Source organism: Lethenteron reissneri, chromosome 55, assembly GCF_015708825.2.
Source record: "Lethenteron reissneri isolate LAM-NWPU_2019-01 chromosome 55, ASM1570882v1, whole genome shotgun sequence".
Lineage (NCBI taxonomy): Eukaryota > Metazoa > Chordata > Hyperoartia > Petromyzontiformes > Petromyzontidae > Lethenteron > Lethenteron reissneri.
In genome coordinates this window covers 1,131,434-1,152,943 of record NC_083833.1, presented here as the reverse complement: position 1 = coordinate 1,152,943, position 21,510 = coordinate 1,131,434, and the positions used below count along the sequence as shown (strand labels likewise).

General features: G+C 49.0%; 3 protein-coding genes across 6 annotated transcripts; all 3 read right to left on the bottom strand.

Moving 5' to 3' along the window:
- Nucleotides 1-474: 474 nt before the first annotated feature.
- LOC133356768 (gastrula zinc finger protein xLCGF3.1-like) lies at nucleotides 475-6,926 on the bottom strand. The gene is made up of 5 exons (XM_061574434.1): nucleotides 6,850-6,926; nucleotides 3,915-4,020; nucleotides 3,059-3,145; nucleotides 2,191-2,310; nucleotides 475-1,335 (listed from the first exon to the last, which is right to left on the bottom strand). The coding sequence occupies exons 3-5, from the start codon at nucleotides 3,074-3,076 to the stop codon at nucleotides 511-513; spliced, it is 963 nt and encodes a 320-aa protein (XP_061430418.1). The 5' UTR covers nucleotides 3,077-3,145; nucleotides 3,915-4,020; nucleotides 6,850-6,926; the 3' UTR covers nucleotides 475-510.
- A 2,477-nt stretch (nucleotides 6,927-9,403) lies between these two features.
- JRKL (JRK like) lies at nucleotides 9,404-13,563 on the bottom strand. The gene is made up of 2 exons (XM_061574420.1): nucleotides 13,222-13,563; nucleotides 9,404-11,785 (listed from the first exon to the last, which is right to left on the bottom strand). The coding sequence occupies exon 2, from the start codon at nucleotides 11,516-11,518 to the stop codon at nucleotides 9,707-9,709; it is 1,812 nt and encodes a 603-aa protein (XP_061430404.1). The 5' UTR covers nucleotides 11,519-11,785; nucleotides 13,222-13,563; the 3' UTR covers nucleotides 9,404-9,706.
- A 1,044-nt stretch (nucleotides 13,564-14,607) lies between these two features.
- LOC133356762 (zinc finger protein 239-like) lies at nucleotides 14,608-19,670 on the bottom strand. 4 transcript variants are annotated; one of them, XM_061574425.1, is made up of 4 exons: nucleotides 19,030-19,670; nucleotides 17,728-17,825; nucleotides 16,744-16,830; nucleotides 14,608-16,234 (listed from the first exon to the last, which is right to left on the bottom strand). In XM_061574425.1, exons 2-4 carry the CDS (start codon nucleotides 17,765-17,767, stop codon nucleotides 15,195-15,197), a joined length of 1,167 nt encoding a protein of 388 aa, XP_061430409.1. In that variant the 5' UTR covers nucleotides 17,768-17,825; nucleotides 19,030-19,670; the 3' UTR covers nucleotides 14,608-15,194. The 4 variants fall into 4 exon arrangements, with proteins under 4 accessions (XP_061430409.1, XP_061430411.1, XP_061430410.1 ...); XM_061574427.1 differs by having other exon boundaries at nucleotides 16,744-16,816; XM_061574426.1 differs by having other exon boundaries at nucleotides 16,744-16,812.
- Between the last annotated feature and the right edge of the window lie 1,840 nt (nucleotides 19,671-21,510).

The window sequence follows — 21,510 nt, the reverse complement described above, 5'->3', positions numbered from 1 at the left end:
GGCCCGGATCTCAGTGGTCATGTAAAGAAGGCATGTCAAACACCCTTCCAATATGTTTTGCAAATCTGTGTGTCCTCAGACCTGTGTGGCGCAGTGTGCCTCCTTTAAATGACAATTTGCTGAAGAATGTATTTTCACATGACTCACACACACGGCTTATCACCCCGATGTGTTTTAGAGTGCGCTTTTAAACTAGGATAGTGTGAAAAGCCCTTCCCACAATCCTTGCAAATATATGGACGCTCACCAGTGTGGATTCTACAGTGCGACTTTAAACTGGACTGCGATGAAAACCTCTTGTCGCACTCTTTGCACACGTATGGCTTTTCACCGGTATGGGTCCTAGAGTGTGCCTCTAAGTTGGAACGATGTGAAAACCCCTTTCCACACTCGTTGCAAATGTACGGGCGCTCACCAGTGTGGGTCCGAGAGTGCGTGTCTAAATTGGAACGATGTGAAAAGCCCTTTCCACAATCCTTGCAAACGTACGGGCGTTCGCCCGTGTGCGTTCTAGAGTGAGTCTCGAAAGTAGAAAACCGTGAAAAGCCCTTGCCACAATCCTTGCAAACATACGGGCGGTCGCCAGTGTGGGATTCTGGAATGCCTCTCCAAAGTAGAACGCAGTGAAAAACTGGTCCCGCACTCATTGCACACATAGGGCTTTTCATCCGTGTGGGTTACAGAGTGTGTGTCCAGGTTGGAGCGCCGTCTAAATCCCTTGCCACACACGTTGCAAATGTGCGGCCGTTCGCCAGTGTGTATTCTGGAGTGCGCCTTCAAACTGCAATGATAAGAGAACCCCTTCCCGCACTCCTTGCACACGTGCGGCCATTCACCGGTGTGAATTCTGGAGTGCAGGTTTAATCTGTAAAGATCCGAAAAACCCTTTCCACACTCCATGCACACGTGTGGCCATTCACCAGTGTGCAACCTGGAGTGCACCTTTAATCTGTACTGATCCGAAAAGCCCTTTCCACAGTCACTGCACACGTGCGGCCGCTTGCCGCTGTGAATCCTGGCGTGCCTCACGAGCTGAGAGTTATTGGGAAACGCCTTCCCACACTCGAGACACGTGTGCGTCCTCTCACTAGCGGCGCCGATCGCCTGCGCTCGCGACTCGTCGAATGGCGAAGAAGCCTCCTCGGTCGTTGTTTGTAAGAATTGCTCCTCCCCAGGGCTTGTCACGGCATCTTGAAGCAGCTTCCCGCAATGCGTGCAGGCTTTCCGTGGCAGCCCGGGGAGTTTCGCTTCACCCACGGTCGTCTTCTTGAAGCGTCTACCACCAAGATCTCTGCCGCATTCCTCACACAGGTGTCCCGTTTTTTTTCGTTTCATCTGCCACAAATTGTTCAACGAGAAAATCAAAATGTGTAGTTTTATTACACAATGCAGGCGACACACATTTGTAGGCCCTCGCTTGAAAGAGGAAGAACACCGCAAGCAATTTGGCTTTGTCAAGTTACTGAGTACCATAGTCCCTCGGTTAAGGTTTTTAATTCATTCCACGAAAACTACTGTTCCCAAAATAACTGTAAATCGAATATAGGAATTACATGTTAAAAGTATTCATCCATTCGAAGACGATCGGAAGTTGACATTTTTGAGCCTAAAAACATAGTTTATAACATTTAAACACTCAATACTAATACATATTATGAGAACATTACAGGGTTAATATTAATAGAAACATAGTTAAATTATGAATAAATAAAGCATAAAAATTATTATTTTGCTAAATTGTAAAAATGGTGGATTGGGTCAAGCCAAAGTCAATCATAAGTGCACACCTTCTTCATGCGTATCAATAATTCCCTGCTTTGTTTGAAGGCTAATTAATTTCCTACTCTTTTCCTTTTGCGAATTCACTTCATGGGCCATTGCAATTACTATTAATTAACTTATAAGTTGAAAAAGAGGTCAAAATCACTGAGTCTGCAGGAGCTGTTTCCACTGCCAAAACAGAAAACGTTATCCTGTAAACGAAGCCAGTCGAGGTCTAAACGCTCATAGATGGGCATTGCTGATTGGCCGAGGCCATGACTCAACCCACTTCTGAGCGCTCCGATTGGCCGAAATTTTCGCCCGCGTGCACAACGTGAACATACCATTATGTATATATGAGCACATCTTGAACCATTCATCATGGCTGCTGAAAACATTTTCTCTGTGATATGATCAAAGGGAGCTCACCTTGATCAATGTTGCATGCCAACACCTCCGTCCGGTCTCGATTGGTGAAATAACCGTAGAAATATCCTGTCTCTGGCCTCCCGACGTCCTCCTCGACCTTAGGAATCTTCTGTCCTGGAACTGAAATTGATCAAATAAAGGTTTGGTCTCCAGCGGTTGGACCGAATATTTAAAAGGTGAGCTTTGCACCAGCGGGGCTTGGGATATTTTATTGACAGTTCTTCGACCTATCACCGGTGTTGTTTTTGTTGGGGTCTCGCTTTTGGAAAAGCGTGGGATCTTTAGCCAGCTAAGGCACCGGGCAGGTCATCCACCGTAGAGATGAAGTGATAAGATCAGCTCATAGTTGGATTGTTACATCGCATTATTTGTGAGATATGTCAATGGATTTGGGATACCGGATGGATCATGGCCGATGATGATAATGCACAGTATGTAAACACACCTGCAGTTCATCAGCTAGTATTCACAACCGTTTACATGAACAGCTGAAATATGTGAATGCATAACTTTGCGGTCAGATTCTTGTGAATTAAATAACGTCACCGCATCCTCACTGAAATATGGAAAGTGTCTGGTGCAAATCAGTCACACTCGTTGGGTCAAAATCGGGGTCGGCGTCCGCTAATGAGGGGCGGCAACCTCCTCACGCCACGGCTGTTGCATTGCAGTCCCACGGGAAGTTGAAGAGCGGTCTTCAAGCGACGCAAGAGCCACAGGGGCATTGGAAGTTTGTGGTGAACGAGCAAATGGTGTCGCTCAAAAAACAACGTGGGAAACGGCCCGTATAGCGTTGTACGAATGTGAGCGAGAGCTGTATTATCTGCCTGCAAGAGAAACTAAACTCAAAAGGGGCAGAAGATCTGACCTGTGATTTCCTCTTCATGCTTTACCATCACCGTCCGCACAATCTCAGGGCTGGGCTTTTCTTCCACATCCTCTTCGCTCAACAGCGCTTCGCAAACAACGGCACGTGTGGTGTGTGTGCGCGTGGGTATATAACGTCAAAACGTAGACATAAAAACGATACGCGATTATTACACCTTTAAATCTTGAGGCAGCTGGGAATAGGCTAGCAGTCATCATGCCCACCAACGGATCCAGTTTGTACAGACGTTGGCAGTTCCATTCCTGCCAAAAAGCACTTTCTAACCAATTTGTGCTGATTACAGGCCTTTTGACATTCGAATTATACCTCTATGTGGCTAGGTGTATCAGGGAGCGTCTTATGTCAATGTCAGAGCACTGTCAGAGCACTGACAATGAACTCAAAAGTCAGTGGTTTATTGCTCAATTGAGCATATTGCCAGTGCTCATCTCCTGTTACAGCCCTATGCTAGTGGTGGAAATTCTACTTTCCTTTGGCGGGGCCGAGTCTGTCCATCAGGCAAGCCACTGTCAACTTCCACACAAAGTGGCACTCGTGTTATGGGCCCTGGAGGAATGATGGGCTAAGTCAACCCCCAGCCATGATTTTAAATGTCTTTGCGAGCCGCTCACTGTACCGCTGAGCCTGTACTACTGAGACCTTAATTTCAATTATGGGGGCTAAGATACTTTCTCTCTCTTAGGTTTTTTCACTGATATACGTGCGATTTCACTCGATGCATTAACATGAAAAAGGTTATGATATAAGTGACTTGAAAAAGTGAATTGTTGACTCGTAGAGTTTGCATTACTGCAATCTCCCCGGTCAAACCTACATAAAATCAACGAGATCTCACCGTCATCGACATCTTCAAGTTTCACCGTCACATCAGGAAACACATCAGGGCTTGGCGGTTCTTCATGTTCTTTTTTAATGAAGGAAAATTCAATGCGAGAGTCCATCTGGGGAGCAAACGTAAGGTCAAATTAATCATCTAACTAGACAGAATTCACCGAGCCTGTCGAGACCAGAACCGTCAAAGAACCGCATATGCCAAGGTTTGCGTGGATGTGGTTTAGGTGTGCGACTACGGTCACCTGGAACAGAACCATGGAATATAGAACGACTCAATGCCCTATTCACAAACACGAAGTCATACCTGTCAACCCCTTATCAGTTCCCGACCATATTACAGACCTTATAGGTCACCCCGTGCCCCTTATAAATCTCAACGTTCATCCTACAAAGTCCCATCACGAGGGAGAAACACAAACACAGACAGTCTTTTTTTTGCGCGTATTGAAACGGCTGTACGCCGTATGGACCTGAAAACTCAATTTGCCTGGACAAGAATACGGTACAGATCGTGTGGGTTGACATCTATGCGAGACATATAAAATCACAGTGATGCGCTGACACAATTATCCGTCTCAACCACCTCGGTGCAAAGCTACAGCAGTTGCTATGCATCAACATCAGCCACGCGAAGGAGTGCTGCTGCTGCTGTTGCTGCATCGAACATTATTCCACTTTGCTTTTGAATTCGGCCAAAAGCCAGACAGCTGGTTTTGACAGTGCAACAAATGGGATCTTCCTGCACTGCCCTCTGCTGCTGGACCAAGGAAGACCCCGAGCAGCCAACAAGAACCATCCAGCAGGCTCCACCTGCTTAGCTTCTGAGACCCTGCATACATCCAGACGAACTCCAGATGATTTGGTCATATGCCATACAAAGGCAAAGCCCCCCCCCCCCCCCCGTATAGCCTTAACTGTCTACTGGGGCAAGTGCTTGCTTGTTACCGATGAAGGTCGGCACGGCACACGGAGGGGGTGGGTGGCCAACACCACGCCCGGCCGCCTTTGTCTCCCCAGTGGCGATGTTTCCACATCGCACCATGTACTCATTCGAGGCTGAGTCGACCTAGGGGTCGCCCAGTACCGGTTCAGATAATCGTCACCGGTGCTGTCCAGTGAGCGGGAATCGAACCCGTAGCGCAGCGTAGCGCTAACCACTGCACCACCGCTCCCCACACTCTAACACACGTCCACAGCACGGGCACAGCACGGGCACACAGCCTGTAACCACGTGCAGTGCTGCACACGCGCAATTAACACGTGCGTTCAATTACAAGGGCAAAGGTCCCCCGGGTAGCCCGAGCAGACCGTTGTGGCAAGGGGCTGGGAGCGAGTAAGCACCTCCTAAGGCCTCCCTCTGAGGCACACGAGGGGAGTCGGGTGGCAGACACCGCGCCCGGCCGCCTTTGTCTCTCCCCGAGTGGCGATGTTTACAGAACCGCCACCCGGGCGCTCGGTTTGTTTGTTAAGGCCGAGTGGACCTAGAGGGGGGGGGGGTTGACCGCTGACGCCACGCACGAGAATCCATTCACAGGACAAAGAACTCCACCACCACCACCACCGCCACCACCACCATCGTAGGCAAAGATCCCCCGTGTAGCCTCAACAGACTGTGGGACAAGCGCTGTTAGCGAGCAGCAGCAGCAGCGCCGATGAAGATCGGAACGACGGCACACGAGGGGTGGGTGTCTAGACACCCACGAGGGGTGGGTGTCTAGACACCCACGAGGGGTGGGTGTCTAGACACACACGAGGGGTGGGTGTCTAGACACCCACGAGGGGTGGGTGTCTAGACACCCACGAGGGGTGGGTGTCTAGACACACACGAGGGGTGGGTGTCTAGACACCCACGAGGGGTGGGTGTCTAGACACCCACGAGGGGTGGGTGTCTAGACACCCACGAGGGGTGGGTGTCTAGACACCCACGAGGGGGTGGGTGTCTAGACACCCACGAGGGGGTGGGTGTCTAGACACCCACGAGGGGTGGGTGTCTAGACACACACGAGGGGGTGGGTGTCTAGACACCCACGAGGGGGTGGGTGTCTAGACACCCACGAGGGGGTGGGTGTCTAGACACCCACGAGGGGTGGGTGTCTAGACACCCACGAGGGGTGGGTGTCTAGACACCCACGAGGGGTGGGTGTCTAGACACCGCGCCCGGCCGTCTTTGTCTTCCCAGTGGCGATGTCTACACACCGCACCAGGGTACTGCTCATTTGAGGCTGAGTGGACCTAGGGGAGGCTCAGGAACCGGTTCAGACAATAGTAGCCGGTGTGTTGGTGGCTGTGAGCGGGAATCGAGCGACTCCACCGACACCCACAGACACATTGACACACACACACTGACACACACACTGACACACACACTGACACACACACACTGACACACACACACTGCCGCACACACCACACACACACTGACACACACGACACACACACACCGACACACACACCCCGACACACACACACCGACACACACACCCCGACACACACACACCGACACACACACACCGACACACACACCACACACACACTGACACACACGACACACACCGCACACACACTGACACACACACACCGACACACACACAGTGACACACTGACACACACACAGACACACACACAGTGACACACTGACACACACAGTGACACACACACCGCACACACACCGACACACACACACTGACACACACACACAGTGACACACTGACAGACACACACACAGTGACACACACACCGACCGACACGCCGCGTGACGACTACAGCATGGTCACTGCAGACGGGATTGTTGTTGTTGTTGCTCAATCAGCACGTTTGTCGTTCTCGGACGAGTATGAGGGTAAAGTGGTTAACGATGTAATCATAGCGGCAAGCAAATAACGTGACGTTGTAATGCTGAGCGGCGTTTACAGAATGCAGAGGCGCGCGTCACTCACCGCGATCGCTCGAACCGCATCGCCCCCCGAACGTGGATTGGCATCAGAGGGCCCCGGAACATGAATCGGCATCGCCCCTTCCCCGGAACATGAATCAGTATCGGTGACCCCCCCAAAACTTGAATCGGCATCGGCGGCCCCGGAACGTGGATATCGGCAGCGACAGCACGAAGCGACTGGATGGATACAAGACGCAACAACAACAGCAGCAGCAGCCACTGCTGGTCCTCACCTCGTGCTTTTGGCCGCACGTTCAGGAAGGAGGTCACCGCCCCAGTGTGGAGGCCTCTTGCTGGCCACGGCGTGCTCCGGGAGAGAGAGACACAGAGATTGATGTTCCTCCTCCTCCTCCGTTGCAGGCGCACAGACTACAGTGGGTCTACTTCACTGCCCATAGTTTTGACTAGCACTGGCCACGATAACACGAACTGTGGATTGTCTTCAATGTGTCAGGGATGTCAGGGGAAGGATTCCCACCAAACGGAGGGGGAGTGGGACGGTGACAGTGTAAGGAGGAGGAGCAGGCGAGGAGATGTAAGAGAGAGAAGAGGGGAGAATTGGCTGTGGACGAGTGTGGACTGGGGGAAGCAATAAAAGACGAACACCCGCAAGCTTGTGTCGGCTCTCCTTGACAAATGTATCTGTGTGTGTCTCTACGGGGCTTTATTGATGCTACTCTCTGGTCAATAGTTTGTTCGCATGGGCACAGTTCCACCGTGGTTTATCTTGAATTGTACATCATGAATGGAGACGCGCGCATGCGGCCATTGAGGATCTGCCACGGGTTGGTGGTTCCATCGGTGTCTGAGAAGAGGTGGAGGAATGCCAAAGCCAACAGGTGTGCGATGGTTTTTGGGTCTCAATGAGGGTGCATATCCCGGGTGGTCTGCCCTTCCCTCGATGTTCGCCAGCGTTCTTCTTTCTCTGGGTTGAGATTCTCGGGATAATCGGGTACTTAGAGGCAGGGGTGGGAAACCTTTTTTATACCAAGGGCCATTTGGATATTGAAACATCATTCGCGGGCCATACAAAATTATCAACTTAAAAATTAGCCTGTTATATTTACGTAACACCGTTAGACTGCATATTGACTTGGGGTCATTATTCGGGCATTACATTTCCGTAAGCCACCTCCTGGCTGCGTGGCGTTCTGTTAAGTCGCGAAACTTCCAATGTCAGATTATCTCATGATCGCGATTCTTGGGGAGACAAATTTAAGTCATGATTTGACAAGAAATGCAGCCCCAGACTTAAGTTGTCTCCAGTTTCAGTCTCAAATAATTTCCCTAACGCTTATTTATAATATAATTAATCGTTATTGATTCGTCATCTGTGTCACTCATGCTCTTGGTGTTACCCGTGAGTATTTTGAGAAGACCTGGGGATACAGGAGTGAACCACATGCATGTATAAGTGTACACTAATTACAAACTACTAGTTGCCGCCAAGAAAAAAAAGCGTATTACATTCTGATCCAGAGCACTCGATGGTTACTAAATGGTTCATGTTTGATCATTATTAGGCCACAAACTCCCGATTAGGTCAGGTCTTGCACACTTCACAATTTGTTAAATTCGCCTTTTAAGTCTCACTTCTGGCAGGATGGCCATGAGGCCCTAAGTATTGTACAGCAATCAGAAGGTCACTGGGCCTCTTTCGATGCAGCTGTTTGGCTCGGAACTATACAGTAGTATAGGCACATGATACAATTAAGAGGTATACATCGCTAAATTCCTCAATTTCTGTATTTTAAATATAAATTATATTCTGCGTAATCCAAACAGGGTGAGGGGGTTAAGAAGACAGAGAAAGAAGCAACGTGGGAGAGGGGGCCTGATCTGACATCTCGTGGCCTGGACGCTGAAGGTGACACCAGGTGGCTAGACAGCGGGTCCACTGTGGCCTGCTGGAACCACCTGGTTCCAGCAGGCCACAGGGGATTATTGTGTCCGTCTGTCGTGCATAAAAAAATGGGAGGGGTGGGGCTGGGTGGAGAGGGAAGGGTGGGGAGGGGCTGGGTGGGGAGGGGAGGGTGGGGAAGGGTGGGGAGGGGCTGGTCACCCCGTGGTGCCCTTATAAAACTCAACGTTTAACCTACTCACGCCGGCTTGTGCCCGCCCTCACAGTTGGCCATATTTGCGGAATACACCACGCCGCCGTTGACCCTGGCCAACCCAACGTTCCTACCAGCTCCCTCCGCAGGAATGTTTTGATTTTATCCAAGTACAGTAGTGTCAATGACTGTCAAGTTTAAAGAAACTTTGGTTTCAAGCAATACACACTTTATATTGAAAAGGAATTTTGGTTTAATAAATAAAGAAATGCAGTTATTGTAAAAATGTAATTTCTCAAGATAATTTCTGCAGATAAATGTTAGTCCTCCACAAGCGGCCAGTCACTAAACCACACGTCAGCACAGGAAGTCTGTGCGACGTCAACATTTTCATTTTATTTAGGAATTGGAATTATTTTCGGGACTAGTTATCCAATGTGGATAGTCGGAACAGAAAAAAAGTGTTTTTTTACTCTTCACTCAATAATGCCAGAGGAAACAAAATTTTAAATCGTTTCATCTTTAATGTTATGCTTTATCCGCTGATGATGTTCAGAACAGAAAACACATTTTATCGTCTCATTTTAAGTGTTGTGCTTTATCCGCTCAGAACAAACAGAAAGCAATTTAAAAAAATGTTTTAATTAAGAGACTATTTATCCAATGTGGATAATTGGCGACAAAACAGAACAAGTAATACTGTGCCATAGTCAATAAGTAAACAATATTTCCCCTCATCATCTTAATCCTCCAGCTGTAAGAAATGTCCTCCTTGCCACTTGTTGCCACACGGGGACGACCTGCTCACGACCACCCAGAAGTACTCGGTGTGGGAAACCTGGGGGCGGCGGCCGCAGCTTTTGTACACGGCTGCCTCCGCTTCCTTGATCGCCGCACCAGCGTCCCATGAGCAGCAGCAGCAGTATCGTGCACCACAAAGCCTGACATCGAGGTTTGGCCAAGTAGCGCCGATTGCCTCAGTGCTATCTCGTTCCTCATTCTCCTTATGAGAAGTTTCCTCTGCTCCTTCTCGGGGACAGGAGCATTCTCCAGGTAGCCGAGTAAAGTATCGCAAGCGCTAACGGCCGCCGCGCACCTTGTTGTCCTTCCAAAAGCCTGCTCCTCTGCGGTGGCCTCGTCTTCTTCCTCGCCGTCGTCATCGCTGCCAATGCCAGCCAGGATCTCCTCCTCCGTTTTCTCCTGCCAGGCGGGGTCCACGGAGTCTTTTGAGGAGAGCCACTCGGTGACATCCTCCAGGTTGGTGCTGCTGCAGCCCGGGATGTCGTGCAGAAGTGCTAGACAATCTCTGGCCGACTCTTGGAGGGCGACAGGTGACAGCTGCTCATCCTCTTCTTCCAAGTCGACTTGGGGCACAAAAGAAGCGGGCCAGATTGGCTTCCAGCACCGGTTGAGGATGTCCCTCCGCACGTGTCTCCAGGCAGAAGCGGCCACAAAAAGGGCGTCCTTAATAGAAAGAGCCCTCCAATGCCTGATGAGAGTTTCTGGGTCTTCATCTTCCATGTTGAGAAGCTTCCGTAGAAGCTCCTTCCTGTACAGGCATTTGAACAATGCGATCACCCCCTGGTCCATTGGTTGTAGGAGAGCGGTCACGTTCGGCGGAAGGAACTCAACAGTGATGTGCCCATCTTGCGTCTGCAGGGTCTGTCCGGAGGGATGTGCCGGGGCGTTGTCAATTACAAGGATTGCACGCGAGCCCAACTTCTCACGGAAGAGATTGTCACGGACGGCAGGAACAAATTTGGTGAAGAACCAGTCCTTGAAGGTGAACTGGTCCATCCAGGCCTTCCTCTGTCCATAATAATGAACAGGAAGACAGTCCTCAGGGAGGTCTTTGAGGGCCCCAAGCTTTCTTGACTTACCCAGGCACGTCAATTTAAGCTGATGTGTGCCCGAAGCATTGGCACACATCAGAACTGTCATGCCCTCCTTGCTACATTTGTAGCCGGCAGCATTCACTTCCGAACAGGAAGCCAATGTTTTGGAAGGCAGCGACTTCCAAAACAGGCCCGTCTCATCCGCATTATAAATTTGGGATGCGCATAGGCCTTTGTCATCCACCATCGCTTGGAATCTAGCGATGTATTCCCGGACCGCATCGACATCAGACCCAGGGCGTTCACCGACTACGGAGAGGCGCCGGATGCCGTGGCGTTCCTTAAAGGAACGCAGCCACCCCTGACTGGCCATGAAGGTTTCCTCTTCCTCCTCATCGCCTCCTTCTTGCCTGGACCGAAGCTTCGCAGAGAAGACCTTGGCCTTCTCGCACAGGATGGGGCCACTCACTGGGTGGCCCTGTGCACGCTGCTGCAAGAACCACTCGTACAGCTTGGCATCGAGCTCCTTGTTGTCAGCCGAGCGGGTGGTCTTGCGCTTCTTTGTGGCGTTTGCACTCTGAAGTTCCGAAAAGAACTTGGAGATTTTATCCGCGTTGTCGCGGATGTCTCGGACGGTGGTGTAGCCAATGTTGTAATCGGCTGCAATAGCTTGGAGGGATCTTCCAGTCCTGATCTTCTCCAGGACTTCAATTTTCTTTTCGAGGGAAAGGAAGACTCGTTTGGCTTTTGTCTGGCCCTTGCTGCCTTGCCCTGAAGACATCTTTGCTTGTCTTCTCCTCCTCCCTGCTTCTACTCTTCCTCCCTTCTCTTTGTATCCCCTATTCCCTCCCTTCTCTCCCTTCTCTTGCTGCTCCTCGTTATCGTTTCCCCCTGCTGCAAAATAAATTTATTCTGCATTGAAGGAAAAAGACAAGTGCATGTACATCACTATACAGTACAGTGCTGTACTGTATAAGGTACTTTTTAATATCTTCCTATGCTTTGTCTCTCTTCGTGTGTCTTGGTTTGTCTTCTTCTGATTGAAAATCTGTAAGTACAGATAACCAAATAATTATATCAGTTAATTTAATTAAGTAGACTCAACAATACGGCCACAGACCACTCACAATTGGCACACACCTACACGCACACCGCCACATAAGAGACAAAATACAGGGACTCCTCTACTTATGAACATTCGACTCACGAACTTTCAGAGATACGAACAAACCTGTTCATATGTACAGTTGCCTGTTCGGACCGAGAGTCGTGAGTTCAACCGTCACACAATAGATGGTGGTAGTGGCATCTACATCTCTGCAGAACATTAAACCAGTGGCATCTACAGAACATGAAGAACCAGTGGCATTTACATCTGCAGAACATGAATAACCAGTGGCATCTACATCTGCAGAACATGAATAATCAGTGGCATCTACATCTGCAGAACATGAAGAACCAGTGGCATTTTCATCTGCAGAACATGAAGAACCAGTGGCAACTACAGGAGATTATACAACTTGTAAAACCATTCCCCGTGTCTAGTGGACACGCCGTGCAACGTGTTTTGAATGGACAGGAGTAAAGTTGGACTTACGAACAAATTGACTTACGAACAGACCGTTGGAACCTAATTCGCTCGTAAATAGAGGAGTCCCCGTACAGAACGGATTGCATTGTTTACTCTTTAGTTTTAAGAATAAAGAAAACATCATACTCTCCCATCAGACACGAATCGACACAAACGTGTTCAAGTGTAATGAATAATTCACCGGTATCCCTATATTGCAAATATGGAAATACTTTACTTTACTCATTTGCTACTGTAGAATACTGTACAAAGCGGATATGAACTTCTATATTTGGGCGAGTTGGTTACTTTGTCCCTTGTGTTACGAATTGCGGGTACACATTTAATTAAAATGTAATCTTAATTGTAAACTACAGAAAATAAAACACATTCCTGCGGAGGGAGCTGGTAGGAACGTTGGGTTGCTCGGTCAATGGCCAGGGTCAACGGCGGCGTGGTGTATTCCGCAAAAATGCCCGACTGTGAGGGCGGGCACAAGCCGGCGTGAGTAGGTTAAACGTTGAGTTTTATAAGGGCACCACGGGGTGACCAGCCCCTCCCCACCCAGCCCCACCCCTCCACCCCCACCCTCCCCACCCAGCCCCTCCCCTCCCCAGCAGGCCCCTCCCCACCCAGCCCCACCCCTCCACCCCCCACCCTCCCCACCCAGCCCCTCCCTCCCCACCCAGCCCCTCCCTGCACGACGGACACAATAATCCCCTGTGGGCTGGTGTAACCAGGAGGTTCCTACCAGTATTAATGGTGTCTAAATTGGTGGGGGGGGGCTTGCCCCCCCAACACCTATACACTATTGATACAATATTCCAGAATCTAAAGAACCACGCAACTTGAGATAATTTACAACGGCAACGTAGTGTATAATGCATTGTAAAACTCGCTGCTTAAATACTCACCGTTAATCTGCAGCGGTGTGCCGCGGATTTCGAGGTCGGCACGACCGCGGCGCCATAATCCGCACGAGGTTTTGCGCCACCGGGGAAATGCAATAAAAAAAATCGCGGATTTTCGGATTTCGCGAAGCGTTGCGACCGTCGCGAATTACAGGATTCGCGGATTATTGGAGTCCGGCGTACACACTTTTCACGACATTGATTTTTGTATCGCGTCCGAATGCGACGAACCGCACCCACAACAGGGGCTCTGCAACACAAAGGGGCGGGCGTTGAAGGTGAGCCCGGCCGGTGCGGCTGATCAGGGCATCGCTGTGCCGAGATCTTTGTTCAAGGGGATTTAAAGACAGCGAAGGGGACACGAAGCGACAAGATGCGGCTAGATCCGCCACGCAACATCCCCAAGTGCTCCCGAGGTTCATAGAGTTGCAGGGCTGTGAGCGGGCCAGAAGGTGGCAGTAGAGTCGAGGTCAAGTAACTCCAGAACACGCGTGCCGATTGTGTTGTGGTTATTGCAAACATGATGCCTTGTATAAAGGTGTCAGTTTTTGTACTAGTTCAAAGGGTAAAAACCTATCACTATATTTTGCCACTGGTAAAGGAGGTCTCATAGTGTAAATGCTTAACCCGAGCTCTCAATACTCTGATAGTGCGCTGTTTTTGAGTTGTACGCCTTTGGAGTCATCTGGTCCAACACCAATGGAGACTAGGCTCTAAGAAAATCTGTCTCGGGTGTGGACCAATCAACTTCAAGGACAGTGCATATCATTATCATAGTTGTTTATTTTTGTTTGCATTGACTGCTTGTTGTGGTTATTGCAAATATGATGCCTTGTATAAAGGTGTCACTTTTTGTACCAGTTGAAAGGGTAAAAACCTATCACTACGCTTGGCGATGTTGTTTATTTAGGAGTGACATTGACAAGGCGAAGCTGTCAGCCCATCACGGGTTACCCGCGTTCTTGTACAGGGGGACTGAGTTTTCAGGTCCATGCGGTATATAGCCGTTTGAATACGGGCAAAAAAAAAAGAGTTTTTGTCTATTTGTTTGTGTTTCTTCCTTGTGATGGGAATGGAGGATGAACGTTGAGATGTATCGGGGGCACGGGGTGACCAATAAGGTCTAAATTCGTCTGTAATGAGCGAGGTACTGATAATGAGGTTTACAGGTATGGTTTTCCCACCTGATGATGATTGATTGTGTTGCAATCGAAACGTCGTGATTTATTTTATATCTACGTGACTTTACCGAAAGAACCAAAGAGTATGGATTCCTGCAGTCACGAAAGCTTCAAATCTAAATTAGGTATGACAAGGTCTGCAAATTACTGTCATTTAAAATATACACCCATACCAAACAAACAAAAACGTTTGCAGAAAACGTACAATTCCAATTTTAATTTCACAGACATTTGAATGCAACAATTGTTTGAATACAACAATATATTGCCACCCGTACCACAGCCACTGTTTTTGGCCAAGAGGCAGTGATGTTATACCAGTGCTTTTGTCAAGCCGGATACAACTTGTCGGGAACACAAAACGCATGCATGCACATGTCTCTTATCACGGCCATGGTCAAGTGGTCTTAGTCTCCTGTCACCGTGGAATTATCTATAGTGCCTTTTGTTCTGGGAAATGTAATTTGCCAACACTTTCACAAGCTTAGTAATTGAGCCAACAGTTCAAGTTGTACCTCGCTGAAACGTGCTACACAAGCTCAGGATCAGATCATTACAACAATGATAAATCATTAAATATGTACTCGTGATTCGTGAGAAAGATTAAGCCGGCTATCAAGTAATGATCTACACAATGAGCGAAAATCAGAGTGACCATTTCAGGAACACCAAATATGGAAACATTTTATTGTCAAAAAAAATTAACGCCCCTTTGAAATTCATCACGTCTATCCACTTTCATTGCTCCGAACCGTGGACTTTATTCAATGAAAACATTCAAGGATTTAAATATATTTAGTCACCGATGTGTGCTTTATAGTGCCTCTTTAAAGAATCGCACCGCGAAAACTCCTTCCCGCAATCCTTGCACACGTATGGCTTAAGGCCAGCGTGCGTTCTCGAGTGTCTCTCTAAAATACAAAGCTGCAAGAAGCCCTTCCCGCACTCCTGACACACGTGTGGCCACTTGCCCGAGTGGACTAGAGAGTGCGTATTTAAACTGTAGCGCTGTGAAAATCTAATTCCGCACATCTTGCACACGTACGGCTTTTCACCCGTATGAGTTCTGGAGTGTCTTTCTAAAAGATAACGCTGGAAAAATTGCTTCCCACAATCCTTGCATATGTATGGGCGTGCACCGATGTGCACTTTAGAGTGCATCTTTAAACCATAACTGTGTGGAAATGCCTTTCCACAGTCCTTGCAAATGCATGGCTTCACGTCAGTGTGCATTATAGAGTGCCTCTGGAAATTGGAATACCGTACAAACGCCTTCCCACAGTCCTTGCAAACGTGTGTCTTTTCACCAGTGTGTGTTTTGGAGTGCCTCTCTAAATCGGCGATACGAGAAAACCCCTTCCCACACTGCTTGCACACGTGCGGCCACTCACCAGTGTGTATTCTGGAATGTGCCTTTAATCGATAGTGATACAAAAACCCCTTTCCACACTCCTTGCATACATGCGGATGCTTGCCACCGTGCGCCACGGCGTGCCTCACTAAATTCGAGTTGTTTGAAAATACCTTCCCACACTTTTTGCACGAGTGCATCCTCACGTCGGTCGCGTTCGTAAACTCATGCGTTCCCAACTTCTCAACCGGTGCGGAAACCTTCCTGCTCGATGCACGGAAGCGTCGCGTCTCTCCAGTGTTTGTCTTCTTCGACTGCCTATTGATGCATGACGTGGTGTCTTTAAGTGTCTTCCCACATTGCGTGCAAGCTTGCAGCGTCTGGCCGGCAAATTTAACTCGATAGGTCTTCGTTTTGAAGCGTTTCACATCGTCCTTCCCGCACTCCCTGCACAGGGGTCGTGTTTCAGTTTCTTCCTCTTCATCTGCCACACAATGTTGAAACAAAGACCATCGCTAGGTTAAAATACGCTATCGCACAATGTGAAGCCCCCACATGAGGGCAACATAATTGGAGATGGAAGTACCGGCAAGATGTAAGATGGGATACAGTAGAAGCTTGATGTAAGCACGAGCCCTTGAGAGCAAATCAAGCCCGGATCCAGATCCTCTCGGATAGGGGGGGGGGCAGTGGAGCTGTCGTGTGGAAAACCATAACAGCGGTCTACTGCACTGCTTCAGAGAGTAAGTAACCAAGTGTGGATTCAGAGTAACATTTGGCAGTAAAGGGTCCAAAACTCCTGCTGCCAAAACAAGAAAAAAGCATGATCTCTTGACCTCATTTAAAAATTCAAAAACATTCTGATTATATATCTTTTATATAGCATCGTTAATGCAAATTGCATCTCACAACCAGTGAGGAACCACGGACAATCTGGTAGCAAGGGAAGTGGAAGCAGTAGTGAATAAACAAAACTGGGCAGGTAGATCTCACCTGTGGTTATCTCTTCATCCTTCACCACCACTACTTGCACAATCCCAGAGCTGGGGTTGTCGTCAACATCTTGCTTGCATGGCAGCACTTGGGCAATAACAGCACACATCATCACGATCCTGATCATGCATGCTTCATCCACTGCTACATGAATGACTCCCAAGTCATCGCCATTCACTCGGGGTCTCGTGATGCAATAACCCATCGACTTGCTAAACATGCACTCATCCCGTCAATTCCTCTCTGCTGCACTCGCCTATGATGGCAATGTCGTTCCGCAGCAGTCTGATGCATGTTTTATGCATGGTGGTCATCCATCCAAGTGCTATTCTGGGTCAACCCTACGTTATAACTATATTGGGCGCATTTTGAGTGAATTTGGTAGTTGTGGAGTGTACAACTGATGTATTTACTCTTGGGCCATGCCCAGGAATTTAAGGTTGTTTGCTTTTCCTTAACATCTAAATCTTGTATACTTTTACGTGTTATCACTGTGCTCGGTTACTTTAAAACCGAGCTGTGCCTTGAAAAACATGTTGTCACCTGGGTTAAAATAAAGTTATCTTACTACTAAAAAGGTAAAATGTAAAAGTGCAGCTTTGCCATTGCTTGCTCACATCACCGCTGGTGAAAGGGCCAACATTAGAGCGAGCTCCTGAGGACCCCTTTGAGGGGGTATTTTGGTCTTCTCTGCCACACTGGCCGGATATCTCGGGAGGACCACATGAATCACTGTGATTGTACCCATTTATACTGCTGGGTAGGCAAAGTCGAGGGGATTTAAAAAACGTGCACTGTTGTTAAAACTGCTGCGCCGAGAGATGAATCCAAGTGACCAGTGGATTTCTACTACGGCTTGGCATTGATTGTTGAATTGATGAACCAACAATGCAGCATGGAAAGACTTACCAAAATCCCGTAAAAGATTACATTTATTGTGGTAATACCCACGGTGGCTCAGGGAAGAAAACCGAGGCATCTCACCAGCATCGTCTTCACGCTTCACTGTTACGCCTTGAAACATCTCAGTGCCAGCTTCCAAATATGCGTTTGAAGAAAGCAAATTCCATGTGATAAGCCACCTGAGGGGCAAAAAAAATAACAAAGTCAGGCATCAATTTAGACATTGAATGTACAAACATCCCAAGGAAAGCCATGCAGTTGAGGCTACTGCTGTTAGCGAGAACCTATTAACGCTGGAAATATCACAAGAGGGGTTTTGTGTACCTAAGGTCTAGGACAGGGGTCGGCAACCTACGGCTCCGGAGCCGCATGCGGCTCTTTACGGGCTGCTTCTTGACGATGAGTACGTATGTACTCAGATGCATTGCGGCTCTTGAAATACTGAATTTTGTACCGAATTGGAAAGAAATGGCTCTTCTTGTTATTTTGGTTGCCGACCCCTGGTCTAGGACGACACCTGGTCGCATCTGGTGTCACCAATGATGTTTAGACACTGCACCAGTGAGTTAATTGAAGCTGATCTAACCTTCGTGAGATGTTAGGCCAGGTTCAGAGTGACTTTGCCGTTGCTGGTGTATTTGTGGCAAGCAATGGAACTTGAGTAACACCGGGATCGCCACACCGTCACCGACAATCATCTCTTTGCCATCGGCTACGATCAATCTGCTTAAGGGATGAAGGAGGCCTCCCAAACCTGCCTCGTGTTTTAGAAATGCAAGTTAACAACGAGCAAGCAATTGACTGCCGTTAACGTTTTACACACCGCGCCCAAGGCACTCGTTTACGGCTGAGATGACCTAGTGGAGGTCCCACGACTGAGGTCAGTGCCGGATTATCCTCGTAACAAGAGCAGCAAATGCTATGGGTCCCGCACTTTCAAGGGCCCCGCGCTAAATGCTTTCCAGCTATCAACTCCAGTTCAGTGATTCTGCACTTGCTCTATTACTATAGTACTATACCGCCTTCAACTTTCATGAGGTTAGCGATTTGTCGTATTATCTGGTTGTATTGCAAATAAACAAATGCAATTACTTTACTATGCAAGTAAAAAAATAGCGTTTTAATATGTAGGTGTATCTATTTATTTATGGCTACAGGCCCCGCACGAGCTTAATCCGGCCCTGGATGCGGATATCGATTGCTCGCAATGTTCGCCGTGGTGGTGGTGGTGGTGAGAAACTGACCTCTTGTTGAGTTCATCTCGGCTGGTAGCAACAGCGCGCTAACCACTGCGCCACCACTCCCTACACACTCAACACACGCACGTGTGAACACAGCAGTGCAACAATAGAATTCGATGACACTTCATCACTGTGCACGTACCGTAAGAGTTGCTTCAAGTCGGCAAACCACGGTGCGTGTTCCAGACGCGGCGGTGACGAGGGGAGCGACAAGATGCGTGCGATCGAGACACTCCACCGCGGGCGTTTTGCGCCAGGCTAGGTGCACTTTGAGGCCGCGTCAAGTGCCGAGGGCTCGGCCCGCGCTGGCAGAGGAGGTCACGGAACAGACAACCCGGCAATTGCCACGGGTCGACTGGCGTGAGATGGCTGGCAGATGCACCACCACCACTTGAGACCCACAACAACAAAGATCCACCCCCCGTGTAGCCCTAACAAGCTGTTAGCGAGTAGCAGCAGCAGCTATGAAGGCCCCCACTGTGGCACACGAGGGTCGGTGGGTTGGCCCGGCCAGCACCAGCACCACCAGCACCACCAGCAGCACCACCACCAGCAGCACCACCAGCACCACCACCAGCACCAGCACCACCACCAGCACCAGCACCACCAGCACCACCACTACCAGCACCACCAACACCACCAGCACCAGCACCACCAGCACCACCACCAGCTCAGGCCCCCCAAAACCAGAATCCACCAGCACCACCACCACCAGCACCACCAGCACCACCACCAGCACCACCACCACCAGCACCACCACCAGCACCAGCACCACCAGCACCACCACCACCAGCAGCACCAGCACCACCACTACCAGCACCACCACCAGCACCACCACCTGCACCACCACCAGCACCACCACCGCCACCAGCACCACCACCAGCACCAGCACCACCACTACCAGCACCACCACCAGCACCACCACCACCAGCACCACCAGCACCACCACCACCAGCACCACCACCACCAGCACCACCACCACCAGCACCACCACCACGCCCGGCCGCCTTTGTCTCCCTCAGTGACGATGTTTACTCCACGCCGCACCAAGTACTCGCACAGGGGGCAACGAGATGCGGCGAAAGACGCAATCAGCTTTAGAAGTGAGTGGTGGGCTCACGGCCGTGACCGGTAGATGGCAGTAGAGCAAAGCAAAGTTCAACTCACGGTGATGCTGCCGCTGCTGTGATGGGTTTGTCTTGCAGTGTGCGTGGGTACTGCTTGCAACAAGCACAATTAACAACACATTTAACCACACCACGTTGCTCGATGATGGGTTTGTCTTGCAGTGTGCGTGGGTACTGCTTGCAACAAGCACAATTAACAACACATTTAACCACACCACGTTGCTCGATGATGGTTTTGGCCAATTTGCTCTTATTCATGGCACATAAATGAAAGAGGCAGAGTGGATAATAGTGGTAATAATAGTGGGGACTGTACTCGTATACACACCGGGGCCTGGCGATGAGAATCGAATGAAAGTTTTTAAATGTGTTCTGATGACCAGTTTTTAAATCGGCATGTAAATAGTTATTTAATACTAGGTTCTGGTTCGCAGATAAATCCCTTTAAATAATCTCAAAGTTTGACTGCAAAATACACTCATTTATATTAAAAGTAACATATAATGATAATTGGTTCTTTACCCTTCTATCTGGCAACAAAACTGACACCTTTTTTTTGGTGTCAGTTTTGTTGCCAGATAGAAGGGTAAAGAACCAATTATCATTTTTTTTACTGGCAAATGAGGTCCCCATAGTGTAACATATAATGTTAGTGGAATATTGCATTGTAGAAAGATTTGTTCTTGTTAGCACAAGGTACAATCAATCCACTTAGCAATATCCCTATCCGCATATACAGCAAGTTGTGTTATTGGTATTCCATGGTTTGTTTGGGTTTTCTCCTGGTTCTCCATTTTCCAAGCTTATGAAAATGTAACAACTGGCCAAACACATTCCAGTATCTGCGTGGCTACAACATTCATCACATTCAGCCGTGGCGATTCCACTGCTGAATGAAGACGTCCCTAGTCCATTTGCATCGCTCACAAATGTGCGACGTAATCACCGAGCACCACCACACATACTGATTCCATCGTTCCATCTCCCTGGTGGGAGGCGCATGTCAAGAGTCCACATTGGAGGCTGCAATATTGCCTCTCACGATGGCAGACATCAACGAGCAGCCCCATGGGAGCCAACTTTCACGTCACTTCGGATATGATAACTGGAACTTCCAGTCTAGCGCGAGGAAGTTATGCGCCATCGAGGAAAAACGAAGTGATGGGACATGGTGATGGTGATAATGTCGACGGTGATGCCGACAATGACCATGATAACGCCGCTCCTGCCATTGCTGGGGTTAATGCTGAAGATAATACCGATGCGGTAACAGATTAAACTATTTATGGAGCGCAGTAACCGACAAATGTTTACATTGCCAATCGGGGGGGGGGGGGTGTGGGGGGAATGTTGACGAAAAAATAAGTCATCGGACCATTCGTGAGAATGTTCTCTTTGCGGCTTCAAAGGGTCGTCTACAGTATTTTGAGAGTGAGGGAGGGGAAAGGGAGGCACCCAACTGTGTGTGTTTTAGCAGAGGCCAGGCCACGTGTGTG